We start from the raw sequence: 17,848 nt of genomic DNA on the forward strand, positions 1-17,848 counted from the left end.
TTCCTTGGGAAGTCCATCTTATTTCCACCAGGACAAGGGCTTTATCTGTCATAGCTGTCCCATCGTGGCGGAATGCTTTATCAGAGGAGACATGTTTGCTGCGGGACCTTTCAAGGTTCCACAGGGCATGCAAAATGGAATAGTTTTGATAGGCCTCTAATTAATCCCTTTGTTTTCAGCTGTAATTGGTTTGCCAGAAATGTTCTCTTTGAATATTTTCTGAGTACCAGGAGAATGTTAAGATTTGACTGTTTTAATGATGAACCTTATGGTTCTGTTGTATTTCTTTTAACGTTGTGAGCCACCCCAAAAGGGACAAGATATAAATCTCAAAATAAATTAAAACAAATAAAATTTGGGCACGGGGAACCCTCAAGAACTTATGGGAACACCTCACATTTTCTGTATCCTCCCCACTGTTTTTTTCTTTTCCTCCTCCTGGCAGCCCCCATATCCTCACTTTTGCCTGCTCCCTATTCTACCCACCATCCACCAAACTACCTTTTATCTGTCCCTCAGCTTCAGCTATTCTTATTTGCTTCATCTGTACCTGTCTTTCTTCATAATAGGGACTAAAAGCAGTTCACATCATTCTCTTCTCTTCCATTTCATCTTCACAACAACCCTGTAAGGGTAGGTTAGACTGAATGTGTGTGATTAACCCAAGTTCACCTAGTAATCTTCTGTGCACAGTGCTACACAGCAGAGAGCTTTGTGAGATTGCTGTTTGTTCAATAGCAGCAAGTAACCAGGCTTGGGTGTGCCATGCAAGTTGGATGGTAGCGAATTGCATAATAGTTGCTGCCAGGCTTGGTCTTAAGAGTTCTCATGCAAAGGCCAAACAAGTCCTGGAAAGGGATTGACCTGTTTCCCCTGCCTTTTAATGATAGAAACCAAGGCTTTGAAGCCTGGCAATATTGTTGTGGTTGCTTTAGTAATGGCCTGGAGGGCATTTGTTTCTTAAAGTAACAGGCATTCTCTCTTTTTTTTGGGGGGGGGGCAGTATTAATCCTTCAACTTTTTTTAATTTTAGATTTTCCTGCAAATCTGGGGGTTTTCACAGGTTTGTAGAAACATCTTGTACATGGCCCTTGACTCCAGATTTAAGTATCCATAGACAGGGTCATGTTAAGACCTGGACATATTGATATAAATTGTAAAGTTAATTTCCAGGTGCTAGAGATTTGAGACGATATCAAGCACAATAATCAAGTGGTTTTAGAAAGCTTTGTACATGAATAAAAATATCCCTAGTAGTCACATTTTTAGGGCATTCTTTAATTTTCTTTTGTAAAATATTTGGAATTAAATTTTTTTGGGTTTTGTATACCATGCATATATCCATATTTTCTTCATCTGTTGCTGTAGTCCTGTCCTCTCCACATGCTGTTGTTTCCTATAATTAGTGAAGATACACATCTGTCTTCAGGCTACCAGCTAATCTCTAAGGCCATATGGTAAACAAACTATAATTGTGGCCGAAACAAATCCAGTCTTCTATTCGTAGTTATCTTTGGGGATTATTAAAACAGGTAAATTCTGTGGAAATTGTGATTTAGACCTTGTGCTCCTCTGACAAGTGCTTTCTTATTCCTTCTTACTCAAAGTTATTTAAAAATACTTTATGGTATGTAAAATGTAACTGTAGAAAAGTTTTAAGCATCTGGTCTCCCCAGATGCAGACATCTTGATGACTGTATAGGAAACCAGTGAAATCCATCCAAGTATTAATCAAGATAAATGTGTTTTTTCCTCCTTCTTTTTTCAGTTGTTTTTGTTTCAATTGCTACGAGGACTGTCGTACATCCACCAGCGTTACATTTTGCACAGGGACCTGAAGCCCCAAAACCTTCTGATCAGTGACACTGGGGAGTTGAAGCTGGCAGATTTTGGTAGGAAAGCCATTAATTACAAAATTATTTTATAATTATGTGGTAATGTGGAGGGAGATGGTCTTGGCAATTTTCCTCCTAATCACAAGTTGGCTATAATAGCCATAATGATTGATAAAAGGAAACAGAAAAAAAAATGTAAATATGGGAATACTTTTCATGTTTAGCCTATTTCAAGCACACTATGATTTTTAAAAAAAAAACTCCAACAGATCCAGGTTTGTGGATCTTGCCAGTTATTATCACCAGATTGTACTTGGAAGAATTAATGTGCTACTACAGCATATAAGTAGCAGTATTTCCCTGAAGGTTGTGGACTTATGATTGTTATTTGACAGTGAACTATTTTAAGTGTATAAGGGATGTTAGTTTATCATCTTTTCATTAGGAAATTCATCTTCTCAACAATACTTTGTTAACAGTACTGAACTTTTTTAGTTTGACTTCTATTGAATGTAATGTCAAATAAATCTATCATTATTGTTTTTCCCTTGCATCTCATGATGTTTTGAAATTGAAAACTACATGAGTTGTATTTTCATTCTGAAAAGATTTATGAAACACAACAAGATATAATTGTGTAAGAGTCAAGACAGCTTTCACTGGCATTGTGAAAAATGATAAGCAGATTCTTCCCACCCCCCCACCCAGTGCTTGATAGTGTGGAATTGTATGGGGAAAGTTGCCTTTTCATCAAAGGCCTAGATTTGTTGGCTACCCCTGAACTGAAATACTCTTAGAGCAGGGTTTCCCAAACTTTTCTTTTCTGTGGTCCTGTTATTTTTGCACTTCTCCTTCGTGGCCCACTAAAATTTGGGGGTAGAGACAGGAGACTTTGGGGGTGGAGCCAGGAGACAGGAATTATGTCATCTCCTGTGGTGGCAAGGACCAAGCGATGTCACTTCCGGTGCACACTGAACCAAAACTCCACCTTTTCCTGTGATGTCACTTCCAGGGCACTCCCCGAAACCTCCCTCTTCTTCAGAAGTAAATTCATTTTCAGAAAAATCTTTCTGAAACTCATGCTGAGCCAAAATGGGGGTAGAAAGTGGCCGGTCCTCTCTTTTCACCCCCACAACTGCATGTACCTATCTGTTTGTGTATTCTTCTCCAGCTTGCAAGCTTTCCTAATGCCCATGTTCAATTGCCTGCACCACCTACACATCCCCTCCTCAACAGCACTGGCCAGTGTATGCAATTGAGAGTGCTGTTGCCATTGCCATCAGGAATGCCAGCACTGTGTACCACCCACACTGGGCCCTGGCAGCTGCTCTACCTCAAAATATGCTGACACATTTAGTAGACCCTTCCTTCAGCTGCTACTACTGGACCCTGCCTTAAGCTACAACCAGGCTTGCTTGGTTTCATGAAAATCTTTCGACAGCTATTTGTCATACTTTTCTTTGGTTGAAACATGGGGAAATTGCTGTGAAAGGAAGCAGAGAATTGTAATGCAATTAATGAATTAATTTCAAGTTATATGAAGTTCATACAAGCTTTTCTGCAGTTATCCCAAAAAGGATATTTATGAGGGGCTTGCAGCTTTTTACTGGCTGTGTTTCCCATGCCTTTAAAAGCAACCTGTTATGCAGATACTTAGCCAGTGAACTACTTTCATCCTTTTTAATATCTTCAGGAGGAGTTTAATTTTGGTGTCAGACAGCTGTTAAAAGCAGGACCAATTTCATAGTACCATCTGTTCCAGTGCTGTTGAGATATACCACAGTAATCTCCAATAATCTCTTTCTGCCCCACACCTCTTATTCTCAGTCACTCACACAGAAATCTCATAGAAGGCCACTTGGCTACAACTGGGGGTGCCAACTTTTCATTGGCAGAGTTGCTATCTCTGCAACAACAGTATGATTAACAGAAAAGTTTCATCCAGTAAAAATGGAAGGAAAGAAAGAAAAAGGGAAAAAATGAAATGGAGGGAGAGGAAAAGAAATAAATTGAAAAACATAAACATAAGAGGAGCCATGTTGGATCAGGCCAGTGGACTATCCCGTCCAAAATTCCTTCATACAATGCCCAAAAAGCACCAGAATGTCCACCAGTAGGGCCAGGGCACTAGAAGCTCTCCCACTGTTGCTTCCCCCCCTCCCAGTACCAAGAATACAGACAGAGCATCACTTGCAGGGAAAAAAAGAATACTTCATGGGGCTAAAGTGCCAGTGGATTCTAGCTTTTCTCTCAAAACACTGGAAGTGGGGGAGAAGGAAGGAGAGGCAGCCCAGCTCCTCTCTGCACAACACAGAGATGGGGCGGGGCTAGCTTTGCTGGCGGTGGGCTAGCTTTGGCTGTTCTTGTGACCTGGTAGTGAGGCTTTCATGGCCCAGTACCAGGTCACGACCCTGCATATGGGAAACACTGCCTTCGAGGACATCTTTTCCAGAAAGTTTCTGCAAAATGTTTTATTAAATTGCAACACATAAGAGGAATGTGAATGTAGGTGGTGAATTTTATTTGTGTGCACTGAAGGCAATAAAAATATGCTTTTCTCCTAGACAAGGTTTACTTTTCCAGCTTAATAAAATATAAAATCTGAAGATCTGTATAGAGATGCCAAGTCCTCTTCATCCCCCAGCGGGGGACAGTTGTGCGCGCGCTGCGCGACACAATGATGTCGCCTGGAAGTGACATCATCAAAATGGCAGCACCCCATGCAGGGCTGCTCTAGAGTTTTCCCGGACGCTCTAGCCATTTGGGAGGTTAAAACTCTATGTCACCTATTGCACCATAGAGTTTCACCTCCCAAATTGCTAGAGTGTCTGCAGTTTTCCTGGAAACACCTAGAGCGGCCCCACACGTGCGCTGCCATTTTGATAACGTCACTTCCGGGTGACATCATTGTGCCAGTGATGCGGAGGGAGGTTCCCCCTGCTGGCCCATTGTGGGCTGGCAGGTTGAGAACCTCCTGGGCAGGAGATTCCCCACTCAGATCGGAAGGTTGGCAGCCCTAGATCTGTAAGCCCCTAGATCTGTAACTTATGAACATCAGAATATTTGAACACTGGAATACTTGAAGAATTGACTTAAGGAAGAGGTAGCATAGTATATTGATGTGAGTTTTATGTATTTTTATGTATTTTTATGAATTTTATGTATTTTATTGTATAATCATTAATGTATTTTAAACTGATTTACTGTTAGCATTCTGTGTTGTAAGCCGCCCTGAGCCCGCTTTGGTGGGGTAGGGCGGGATATAAATCGAATAAATAAATAAATAAATAATAAAATAAGAGGAAACCTTCAGGCCTAATTTTGTAAGCTTCAAAAATATTGCAGTTCTCCCATTTTTAATTTAGTACAAGGCAAACTTCATGTCCTGTGGGTTAAGAAATCAAATATTAGAGAGCTAAATCTTAAGCTCGTGTTTGGATAAACACACAAAGGAGGAGAAATTCTCACACTTTGTGGCACAGTTCATTGTATTTAGAATGGATTCTTAACTATGGGTAGAAAAAACTCCCCCAGTACCACTTCAGAATAAAAGCATAGGCAGGGATTGCTTTTATTATTACGAATTGTATTGCAGTACTTTGAAGAAGCATTTATGAAGAGGGATACACCTATAAAGGGCAATGAGAAACAGACTAGATTTTTAATACAGTTAAACATATATAAAGCATAAGAAATTGCTTTTATAGCCATGTTGGGAATATAAAAAGAAGTCTGAAGTAATTGTAGTTCCTCAAAGTGAACTGAGAAAAGATCTTTTATTATTGTGAAGCTAGCTGAAAGTCTAAAGGAGATAAAAATATGCTAGGAGTTTTCCATCTGACGCAGTTAATTGCAAAGTAAATAAACTTGACCTGGGAGTGAATTATGTGGTGGTGTTTTGTTCTTGCAGATGCAATGTGTTAGCTGTAATCAACAAGAACACATTATTATACCTCTTTTAAATATCCAGTCGCATGTTGACATTTGAGCTGCAAAACTAACTTCTTTGACCTTTTATTTGCAATTTCTTTAATTGACTGTAGATTTAAAGCTTCCAGAGTTTGGAGCTGATGGTTGTTTTGGGTCATGTTGGAGAGGTTAAAAAACAAAAAAAGATTTCAGAGCTCTTTTGGCAATGCTGTGTGATGGAATTTCACAGCAAACGCATTTTCCCCCCAGTTTGCTAGCATGCATAACTGTCTATCAGAAGAAATTAGCAAGTAGGAGGACAATACAATTTAATTTCTCAACTGTCTGTGAACTAATGATTTTAAAGGTAGAGCTGCCTGCTCTGGTCATTTTTCAGAATATATCATATATTCTAACAGCAAGGTGTGAATTCCATCTGCAGATACCAAAATTTGCAGATGAGGCCACATAGAAAACAAATACATCTGCAAGCTTGGGGGAATCATGATGGTTATGGAAAGATCTGAAACTAAACATGTTTTTTTTAAAATACTCCCTAAAACAACAGCATTGTCTGCACATGTGCAAACAATGCACATATCTCTTCCATGCATTGGTGGAAGTGGCAGTAATAGTGGGGGGAGTGTCTGGGAGCTACAGCTGCCCCAACTACAGCAGTGGGGGAAACTGCAGTGGGACTGGCAGCAAAGTCTGGGAGGTATGCTGGCCCAGTGAGGTTTGTGGAGATGAGATGAGTAAGGAGCTGTGTCACCTCTGATGGTGGCAGTAATGGAGAGAAGCTGCAGTGGGCCCTGATGGTGAACCTGGGAGCTGAACTGGGCCCACTAGAGTTGTTGGCAATGGGGGGGACCTTGAGCCATGGAGGCCCTGGGATAACATCAGCAATGAGGGAAGAGAGGAAGAAGGTACCATGGACTCAGTGGTGAGACTGGGAGACACATCAGACCCATTGCTGGTGTCACTCTTATAGGGGTGTTGTGAGGAGCTGTCGTGGCCCTGGGGATAGTAGCATGGATAAAATAAAATAAATTGTGGAAGACCCAGTGGCAGAAGCTGTGAACTACACCAGACCCATAGGCAATGGTGGGGGAGTGGCCAGAAGCCACATCGGCCCTGCAGCAATGAGGGTGGTAAGTTAAGAGGAGTGATGGGTCCCTCCTCCACATTTTTCAGGTTGCCATTTTGCACCTTTAAGATGAACAAAACTTTATTCACGTTATGAGCTTTCAGGTGTGCACATGAAAGCTTATACTTGGGTATCTGAGGAAGCTTATACTTTGAAAAAAACTTAGCTGGTCTTAAAGGTGCCACTGGACTCAAACTTTGTTCTGCTGCTTCAGACCAACATGGCTGCCCACCTGGATCTAGGCTGCCATTTGTTTTACTAAATAGTAACTTGAATTATTATGCAACATACTTTAAGAAGACACCCAACTTCTTGTATGATAGGATAATGTTACAAATTGCATTCAAGCATAACACGGGCCAGCTACAAACTCTCAGCATAACCTATCTCATGAGGTTGTTGTGAAGATAAAATGGAGGTGAGAAGATCGATGTTAGCCAGTGTGAGTCCCCATTGGGAAGAAGGTGGGGTATAAACTGATTCTGTAAAATGAACATATTTAAAGTTTGTTTACAGCATAAGACCCTTATATCTATCAAACTGCAACTCCCAGTGTACTCCCATGAACCAGATGTGTTTTTCAGACAGCATTCTCCTTGTGTTGCCCTCTCCTTGGATGCTTGTCTGGTGACAATCATGATGCAATCTGTTTCTGTGACAGGTTCCTTCATTTGGGGTGGCTTACCAGAGTGCTGAGAAGGGCCCTTCACATTGTGCTTTTAGGATCTGTACAAAATGGTTTTATTTCAGAGTGAATTTGGTTGAGAATAAACTATTTGGCGATATGGCTGCACTGGAGGTGTGTTTTTATCTTTTTGATGAACTCTTGTTTTGTGTTTGCAGCTTGCTTTGATAGTTTCTTTGAGTTAAGGACAGAAGGCAGAATACAAATATTTCAAATAAATGAAATATTTAATATATTTTCTGCCATTTGTCACATCAGTTTTTTGCAAGAATACAGGACACGGGATGATCTTGACAGGCTGGAAAACTGGGCTGAAACTAATAAAATGAATTTTAACAGGGATAAATTTAAAGTTCTGCATTTAGGTAGGAAAAATCCAATGCATGCATGGGGGAGACTTCTCTTAGCAGTAGTATGTGCAAAAAGGATCTAGGGATCTTAGTGGATCATATGCTGAACATGAGTCAACAGTGTGATGAGGTGGCTAAAAAAGGCAAATGCAGTTTTGGGCTGTATCAATAGAAGCATAGGGTCCAGATCACATATCACTTTACTCTGCTCTGGTAAGACCTTATCTGGAGTATTGTGTTCAGTTTTGGGCACTACATTTTAAGAAGGATATAGACAAGCTGGAACAGGTTCAGAGGAGGGCGATGAAGATGGTGAGGGCTCTGGAGACCCATGAAGAAAGGTTGAAGGAGCTGGGCATGTTTAGCCTGAAGTGGAGGCTGAGAGGTGATATGATCACCATCTTTAAGTACTTGAAGGGCTGTCATATAGAGGATGGTGTGGAATTGTTTTCTGTGGCCCCAGAAGGTAGGACCAGAAACAACAGGTTGAAATTAAATCAAAAGAGTTTCTGGCTCAACCTTAGGAAGAACTTCCTGACCGTTAGAGCAGTTCCTCAATGGAACAGGCTTCCTTGGGAGGTGGCAGGCTCTCCTTCCTTGGATGTTTTTAAACAGATTCTAGATGGCGATCTGACAACAATGAGGATCCTGTGAAATTAGGGGAAGATATTTGTGAGTTTCTTGCATTGTGCAGGGGGCTGGACTAGATGACCCTGGAAGTCCCTTCCAACTCCATGATTCTGTGAATGCTGCAAGTGTTGCTTTTTCTTTAAGGGTGAAAACAAGTGAAATGATTGAACATGATAAACAGGCAACCAACTGGAATAACTGAAGGTTGTTCTATTGCATGCACAGAGACGATTATGCCTTCTTCAAAGTCTTAAGCATAGTAAAGAAAAGGAGTATTCTGTTTTGAGTTTTATCCACAGGAATCTGATAATTCATCCTCTCTCTGAAGTTCTGCACTCCTATTTAGCTTTGTATTTCCAAGGTTCCCTGAATCCTGGTTATGCCTTTTCATATATCACGAGGGCTGCTGGGAGAAAGACGATATATGGAATACAATCCACATATATGCTGAATGTAAGTCTCTGTGTTTGCTGGATATATAATGATGCTGCATAGAGTTAATTATTTAAATTGGGCTTTAGCAAAAGTTAAAAATCTTATCAGTTGACAGCCATTTCCAATCCCAGGCATGCAAATCTGGGCTTTGAAACAAAAGAATGCACCTTTAGCCAACTAATGTATGAGCAAGGGAGGCTGAAAAGCATGCAGAATATAAGGGATGCCTACAACAGTACGTCATTATGTCAGTGCACTTTGAGAATTCCATTGGACTGGGATATAGGAAAAAATGGAAGTTGGAATTGACTGTGCTGGCACAAAACTATGTCTGTTCTATAAATTTGTAGTCCTGGCCAAGAAAGCAAGTCAAAAATGAAGGTAGCTTGCCATTCCACTGTTGCATTGGATTAATAGATTGCTGCCTGATATTTCTTCCTCAGGCCTGGAAATTCCCTGTTGCTGGTTCTCTTCTTAACATATCGTTCACAGGAGTAAGTTGTCATGCTGATAGAATTTGGATGAAAAGAGCCACAGATGAGAAAGAAAGAGATGGAGGCTTTGGAAACCTGTCCTGAATTTTGTATTGTGCATTTATTATTGAGCACAGATGCCTGCTGTGTAGGCACTGCTTGTAATTGGTGCCCTTTTTTTGTAGTTCTCAGTGTATGTACTAGTTATTTTAGGCCTTAGCTGCAAGCTTAGAAGCAGTTTGCAGCTGAGAATAATATTCAGGCACTTGGAGTGGGGGAAGGGACTATAAAAGAGAAATAAACAATTGTAGAAATAGCAGGGTACCCAAAGAATACTGTTTTGACCTTGCTATAGTGGCAAGAGAGGATAGAAATTAACACAGTGCCACAAACCATTTATTTAAAGGGACATTGTTCTGCAAACACACTTCCCTGGCGTTTCTTTTAGCCTTTTAAATTGAAATAATTTAGCAACATCTTCTTCAAGCAACATCTTTTTAAACATCACTGTTACAGTTTCTTTAGTGTCCAAGGAGAACAGTTTTAGTGATAAGGATTAAACCTCAAGCTTAAAGGAAACATAATGTGGGTGGTTGTGTTCCTATATAAAATCACATTGTTCCTCCTTCCCTTTGCAAAGAAACCAAGTATTCAGGCATTCTTTACACTGCAAACTTCTTGAGCATCTAAGGTTGTGTAACTTCTGCAGTGCGAAGCAGAAGCTCTGTAAGATGATATGGGATATGTGTTCAGATTTCCCATTCTGGGCTGCCCTGATATATTGCTTGTATACAATAGACCCCAGGTCCCAGCAGGGGTTCCCCTGCTTTGGGGGACTTTGATGCACCACTGACTAACCGGCCAGCCAGGGAAACCCCATCCCCAAACAAAGATGTTGCCCGGTGTGATGATATCACTTCTGGGTGATGTCATCACATAAGAGTTGTCATGCCGGGACACTCTGGTATTAAGCAAACTCTATGGTTTTGAGGGCAAAACCCCCATAGAGTCTCACCCAAATTCCAGAGTATCCCTAGTGTGAAGATGTCACTTCCAGGTGATGTCATACCATCAGGGATGTCTCATGACATCCCTGCCTACCCCAAAACACATCCCCATCCCCCTGCCAGATTGGTGAGGTGGCCTGGCAACCCTAGCATTCAGGGATGGAGTGGAGGAGGGGAGAGGAGCAGGGCTGCGGTCATTGTTAATCTTTCTGTTTGCAGGCACTGAATTCTTGCACAGGGGATGATTGTGCCCTGTTTATTTAGAACAAAGTGGAACATAAAAATATGCAGTAGGGCTGGCTTGGCATCGAGGGGTGTGGCCTAATATGCAAATAAGTTCCTGCTGGGCTTTTTCTGCAAAAAAGCCCTGTGAAACAATGGGGACATCAGGGGGTGTGGCCTAATGTGCATATGAGTTCCTGCTGGCCTTTTTCTACAAAAAAAGCCCTGTGAAACAATGGGGACATGAGGAGGTGTGGCCTAATGTGCATATGAGTTCCTACTGGGCTTTTTCTACAAAAAAGCCCTGTGAAACAATGGGGACATGAGGGGGTGTGGCCTAATGTGCATATGAGTTCCTGCTGGGCTTTTTCTACAAAAAGCCCTGTGAAACAATAGGGACATGAGGGCGTGTGGCCTAATGTGCATATGAGTTCCTGCTGGGTTTTTTTTTTTACAAAAAAGCCCTGTGAAACAATGTGGCCTAATGTGCATATGAGTTCCTGCTGGGCTTTTTCTACAAAAAAAGATGGCAATTATCTCTAAAAAGATGGCAGTAATCTTTAAAAAGATGGCAATCATCTTAAACTCGGGGTTTTTTTTTTCCATTTCAGTTCAGACCTTTATTGACATAAACATATTAAACTCAACTTACATCGCTGATGTCTCTCGTGTGTCATAGAAAGCAAAAGTGTAGCACAGGTTCACTTAAGAAAGCCTCCTTATGGGCACACAGGCAGTTTAGTTTCCATCAGTAACTAAAACCTGCTTGATGTGGCCTGTCTCAAAATAACTCTTGGGTTCAGTGCAATGCAGACAGATAGAACAACCAACCCAGGGAACCAGTCCCAGAGGGTTTCCTCTGAAGGCTGACTCTCTAGGTTACTGTTGTGCCTCTCAATAATGTTTAAACATCCTTATTAAGGATGACAAAAACATAGTGTCTTGGCAGTCCTGTGCAGATTTTAAGGAGAGACATGCCTAAATTCCACTGATTAGGAAGGATCTTGTTAGGGTTTGGAGACAGGAAGAAGAGAAGTTACTTAAGTGAACGCTTGAATTTCTAAGTCAGGAACTAGACAGACAGATGGAACCTACCATTATTTTCTGCCACTCTTCCTGTTTGGGTTGGCACTTCTAAACTGTATGAACTACTACCACTATTCTATGTGACAGGCCAAATGTGGTCATTTTTCATCACACAGTATCATCATTGGTTAGGGGATCTTGTGCAGCAGGGAGTCTGCTGTTGCTTTTGGTTCTTTGCCATTGGTTATGGTTTTGTTTAGCAGACCTTTTGTTAATGTGCACATACTGTATTATATAATATATGCAATAATATATATTGTGAATATATTAACTCACATTTATTAATATATGTAAAACTGGTTAAGGAGAAGGTATAGATTTAAAGAAAAATAGTTGTAACTGAGGACAGTTGTTTGCTGGCTGGTCTAGTTAGTACAATACCCTTTTTAATTTCCTCCCCCACATAATTAAATTTATATTAAATTTTGTTTTAAAGTTTACACATGATAAAACAGCCACAAAAATAAAATTAAGTTTTAATTAGCAGATGGGTCTGTTATTATTGCGACTGAGAGTGTAGCTGTATATCTTTATGAGAAAGGATTATTTGCAGCATGTCAAGAATGATTTCACTAAATAGACTAAGTAAAAGAAGAGGTGTACCTGTCGATATGTAGCAAGGAACCCCCCCCCCCCCAAAAAAAATATACCAAGGAGTTTGGGTACATTATGCTCATAAGCTACTGTGACTCATAAGCTACTGGGGACTCTGTAGAAGATGAAGGGAAGCCATGGGTCTTGTCTTCAGGGCAATAATAATTTAGTAAATGTAATTACAGTAGTAATTAGTGAATGTAAACATTTTATGTTTGAGAGCATTTTTAGAGAGTGAAATGAATATGGTTTCACTGAACTTGAGTGTGCAGGATTGTGGAAGTGGTGAGGAGAAAAGGATGAAAAACTCTTTCTTTTCCACATTTCTTAATAGGGGAACATTAAATAATCACACTGTGATGCTTGGGGAATATTTCCATAATTAAATTACAGTATACTAGCTGTGTGTTTGGGCTAGCTCCACATATTTTCTTAAAATGTTTTTGCCCCCCTTTCTCCCCACCCAATACTGTGAAGTTGTACATTTGTAGAGTTAAGGTAAAATATATGCAGGTAGTGACTGTAATGATCACTTGTGGCATACTGTGATTGCTCTGCAGTAGTTAGCTATAGTTGTATTGAAGCTGAGGTGAGGTAAAAATGACCAGTATGTATGTGTGCTGAAGTATATATATTGGGTGTGAATGACTGACTTAATATTTTAGGATACTTTATAATAAGCAAATACACTGAAATTGAGTACAAATGTAGTTCATCACCTGTTAGTCCCAGTAGCATCCAGGAACATAGATTTATTCTTGCGGGATAGGGTGGGATATAAATCCGAATTAAATTCTCAACATATGCAAGCTTCAGCATGGTGTTTGTGTGTGTGTCTATAAATATGCCAGTTCTCAATGTTCTGTCACACACTCAACATTCTGTCATGTGGGTGGAAGGAGAAAGAAGGAATATCTCTCCTTCCCTCTCCCACAGTCTTGTCTTGTTTTTGATGTATGTCTGTGCACAGCATAATTTGATAGATTTAAAAAGAGAGGTTTATACTGACTTCATTTGTTAATTGTTATGATTTAAGACTCTGTGGGCATTACTCAACTGTAAGGATATATATTTGTTACATAGAAACTGTCTTTGTGGAATTAGAGCGTGTGTGAATAGGCTAATATGGGGCATTTAAAGGATGTATTAAGCTAGTGCACTCTTCTTACTCTTGTATGGATACTCTGCATAAGGGCTCAACTATCAGAGTGCAATTCATGGATACTTGGCTTTCTAAACTACATCTACATTTTATTAAATGCCCCAGATATATGTATATTGCTGTATTTTGAGATATACTAAGTCTTTTTTGTTGCTAAGTGATTGCAGGATGGCTCTATTAATTAGTTTTTCATCAGTTGCCACCGTTTCCATAGCACCATCAATACTCATCATGGCCATGAAGACAAATCTTTTTCTAAACCCAAGAAAAGCTGTGTTGGGTTCCCATTGGGAAGAAAGGTGGGATATAAGTGAAGTAAATAAAAAATAAAGGTGAAGACTGTGGGGGGAGGCAGATAAAGGAAAGGCTTGTTGGAAAGTAAGAAACAGAGAAAGAAGCGAGCTCTTTGTTTGTTCCTTCTAGTGGTGTCAAAGTGGGACCATCTACAAGCAAGATGGTAATTTCTGCATACCCACGTATGCAAAAAATAAGGCATTCCTAATTTACTCTTATATTGTCAGTTGGCAGTCTCAAAAATGCAGAAATTGAACTGCAGTTGCCTGGATCCAGTATTTTGTGGCAATGCACAGGGCAGGTACAAGTCCTCCATCTACCCAGTGATGGTCAATGAATAGCTTAGTGTGGGGAAGGAAATTAGGATAAGAGATGGATGCAACAAGGAACCCCAGTTTATACATACAAACACACTTGTCTTTTGCATTCAATTGATCGCTTGCAGTGTATTATACAAAGTTGCAGGAGTTTTTCTTATCTAAGCTGTGTGGTGGCAGCCTCCTAGAGGCTTCAAGTATTTTGTTGGATGATTGTTGAAACAGTGTGTGTCTGTGCTCTGCTCCCAGTTCCTCCTGTCACATTAGTCAGAGAAACTGTGGAGAAGAGGGAAATTTTCTCTGCTTCTTTGATTTGTCAAATGGCAACCAATAAGTCATACTAAAACTGTACCTTGCGTTTTGTTAGATATACTAGTACAGATACTCTGCTTTAGGATGCAACTCTAACTGAACTGCTTTCTTTTAGCATAGCATAATTGGTTCCTAAATTTGCACTGTTTTGGTTATTGTCTTGCAAATGTTCATAGTACTCAGTTGCCAACTTCTCATTTTCAACTCCCCCCTCCCATCTCATAATGTATCCTCATTTTCTGCCTTTGACTTCTTCCCCTGCACCTCTGATCTTTATGTTGCAATCTAGTCACCATTAAGAGTCATTTGTTACTTTGTTGCTCTCACCCTGAAATACTAATTAGAACAAATAAGTTATATTAGTACATTTTACACCTAATGTCTGCATTGAGCAATGTTTCAGTGGAAGTGGTCATCATCTTCAGAATATTTACACTGCAATGAAGTAAGGTTTATTCAGTGAAAAGCTGAGAACAGGAAAGCAAAGTGGAAGTCATCCAGCTGTTAAATTGTATGTATATACAATTCATAATCTCTCCAGTTTTGCATTAATGCTGATGGGATATTAGGACTGCTTTGATGAAATTGCTTTGTAGCATCAACCGCTGTGCCCTGATGTATGGTTTTATATTTTTGGACAGATGTTGTTGATTTAGTTGCAGAATTCTGTCTGCCTTTACTGCCTCCAGAGCAAAAAGCAGCAGAACATGTTTAGAGTGGAACAGATGTTTTGTACTTTAATGAGTGCTGTGTTTTCATTGTGTAGAAAATTTAATATCAGTATATTTAATAGTCACAATGGCTCTATCTGCAGATACTTCAATCTGTAGATTGGGTCTGTGTACAGAGATTTTTCAACCAACCTGGAGGACCCTCCGAGTTTGCAGAAAAGTTTTGCAAAAAAGTGGGAGATTACATACCCCCCAGGAATACATTTTCTGGGCAAGTACATGCAATAAGAGCTTACCAGCTGCAGGGAGGTGAGGATGAACCAGATGACCTTGCATACTCTAATGCAGCTGTGCCTCATCTATCCTCTGGAGGCCATTTTGCAGGTGAGGAAGGGAAGCCATTCCCAACTGACAGTGTGAGTGAGTGGAGAGGAGCAAGAACCACTGCTGCCACTGCCTCCATGCCTAATAGTGGACTGGTGGATTAACAAGTGTGTAGGCAGGTGGATTGACAACCGTGGCAGGTGGATTGACAAGTGTGCAGGCAGCTTTGCAGGATGTATGCTGGTAGTCAGGTAAGGTGGAGGGAAACCTCCATTACCCCCTCCCCCCAAAACTCTGCTGTTGAGGCGACAGTCCTTGAGGTGAGCAGGTAAGGAGGAGGGGGAGCCTCCATCCCCCCATCCCTTCTGGCCTAAATCACCCCTGAGGGATAGCACCAGAGGTGAGCAGATGGGCAAGGATGTGGTGGAGCCTTCATCCTCCTTCTCTGCCACTGGACCTGGAGAGGTACATAGGCAGTCAGCTGGGGAGGAGAGAGCTGAGCAGAATCCCCTTCATAAGTCTGTGGGTGGGTAAAGGGAAAGGGGAGCAGTGAACTACCTGGCTAGTAGTCAACGTAGTAGGGGTGGGATTCACCCTCACTCTATAAGACTCAGAGGTCCCCAATTGTTTTTACCCAAGTAACTGATATTTAGTTTATGATTTACCATCTTTTAATAAAAAGGAAATACATAGGAAATAGATATATTTTGTCATATTAAGATCTTCTACTCTGCAAGCTTTTTCCTTACCTAATTCTCTGAGACTCAGAGTATAGGGCAGGATATAAATCCAATATCATCATCATCATCATCATCATCATCTAAGAATAGCGCTGCATTTTGCAATGATTATCCAGGTCATTAAGAGGTCCTAGTTTCTGTAGGTTAATTAAAATCTAACTCTCTCAAAAACATTTTGTACTGCCTACACAGGCAGACTCATAACTAGCTAACTTTGCACCCAAGGCAAGAATATAAAATTGCACCCCCTGTACTTTCATAGTAGTTACTTTGGGGAAAAGATAAATACATAAATAACAAGAGTAATAATAATGCAATGTCAGCTATTATACTAATTTCATTTATATAAACATTTTCTGCGTCCCTTAGCTTTGTGCGCAAGAGACAGTTGCCGCACTTGCCTTGTCCTTGTTTCAGCTCTGTACACAGATATTTAAGTTCTCTTCTGTGACAGATTAAACCGATACAATAGAAACAAAAGCAAAGCAGTAAAAAAGAGTATAAAATTATTTCTCATCTAAAAAGCCCGCACTTGATGCAAAAAAAAGGAAAGAAAGAAAGGGAAAGACACAACATGAATGTTCTTTGTGTGTTCTTTGATATGACAGATAAAGGATAAATTATCTCTATAAACAATGAACTGGGTCAATATGTGTTCTGGTCGAGAGAAAGAGATTGAGTTTCTTGATGCTCTCAATGACTGTGCTATGGAGCAGATGGTCTCAGAACCTACCAGGGGTGGGGCGATCCTGGATCTGGTCCTAAGTAATGCCCAAGACTTGGTGAGAGACGTAAAAGTGATTGCGCCGCTTGGGAACAGTGACCATAATGTTATTGATTTCACCATTTGTATAAATAGGGAGTTGCCCAAAAAGACCGCCACAACCACATTTAACTTTAAAAGGGGTAAATTCTCTGAGATGAGGAGGCATGTGAGGAGGAAACTGAAAGGAAAGGTAAATACGGTCAAAACCCTTGGGGAAGCTTGGAGACTATTTAAAACTATAATCCTAGAAGCTCAGATAAAATACATACCACAAGTTAGGAAAGGCACAAACAGGTATAAGAAGAGGCCAGCATGGTTAACAAACAAAGTAATGGAAGCTGTAAAAGGTAAGAAGGACTCCTTTAAGCGGTGGAAAACCAGTCCAAGTGAGATTAATAAAAGGGAACACAGGCAGTGGCAAATCAAATGCAAGACTGTGATCAGGCAGGCAAAAAGGGACTATGAGGAGCATATTGCAAAAAACATAAAGACCAACAATAAAAATTTCTTCAAATATATTAGAAGTAGGAAACCAGCCAGGGAAGCAGTGGGGCCCTTGGATGACCATGGGGTAAAAGGATTACTGAAGGAGGATGGGGAAATGGCTGAGAAGCTGAACGCATTTTTTGCCTCCGTCTTCACCGTGGAAGATGAGAAGTGTTTGCCCGCCCCAGAACCACTAATATTGGAAGGGGTGTTGAAAGACCTGAGTCAGATTGAGGTGACAAAAGAGGAGGTCCTACAACTGATAGACAAATTAAAAACTAATAAGTCACCGGGTCCGGATGGCATACATCCGAGAGTTCTGAAAGAACTCAAAGTTGAACTTGTGGATCTTCTAACAAAAATCTGTAATCTTTCATTGAAATCTGCCTCCGTTCCTGAGGAC

The 17,848-nt window shown here is 40.6% G+C and overlaps 1 protein-coding gene across 5 annotated transcripts in view; it reads left to right on the top strand.

The window, feature by feature from the left end:
* Nucleotides 1–17,848, top strand: part of CDK14 (cyclin dependent kinase 14) — a 388,387-nt gene that overhangs the window by 196,613 nt on the left and 173,926 nt on the right. For all 5 annotated transcript variants that reach the window (XM_060248474.1, XM_060248475.1, XM_060248478.1 and 2 more), the window contains one exon: nucleotides 1,769–1,892. In XM_060248474.1, coding sequence (XP_060104457.1) covers nucleotides 1,769–1,892 — 124 coding nt within the window. The remainder of the gene's footprint in view (nucleotides 1–1,768; nucleotides 1,893–17,848) is intronic.

Source organism: Heteronotia binoei, chromosome 10 (genome assembly GCF_032191835.1).
Source record: "Heteronotia binoei isolate CCM8104 ecotype False Entrance Well chromosome 10, APGP_CSIRO_Hbin_v1, whole genome shotgun sequence".
In the NCBI taxonomy this organism is placed as follows: Eukaryota; Metazoa; Chordata; class Lepidosauria; order Squamata; family Gekkonidae; genus Heteronotia; species Heteronotia binoei.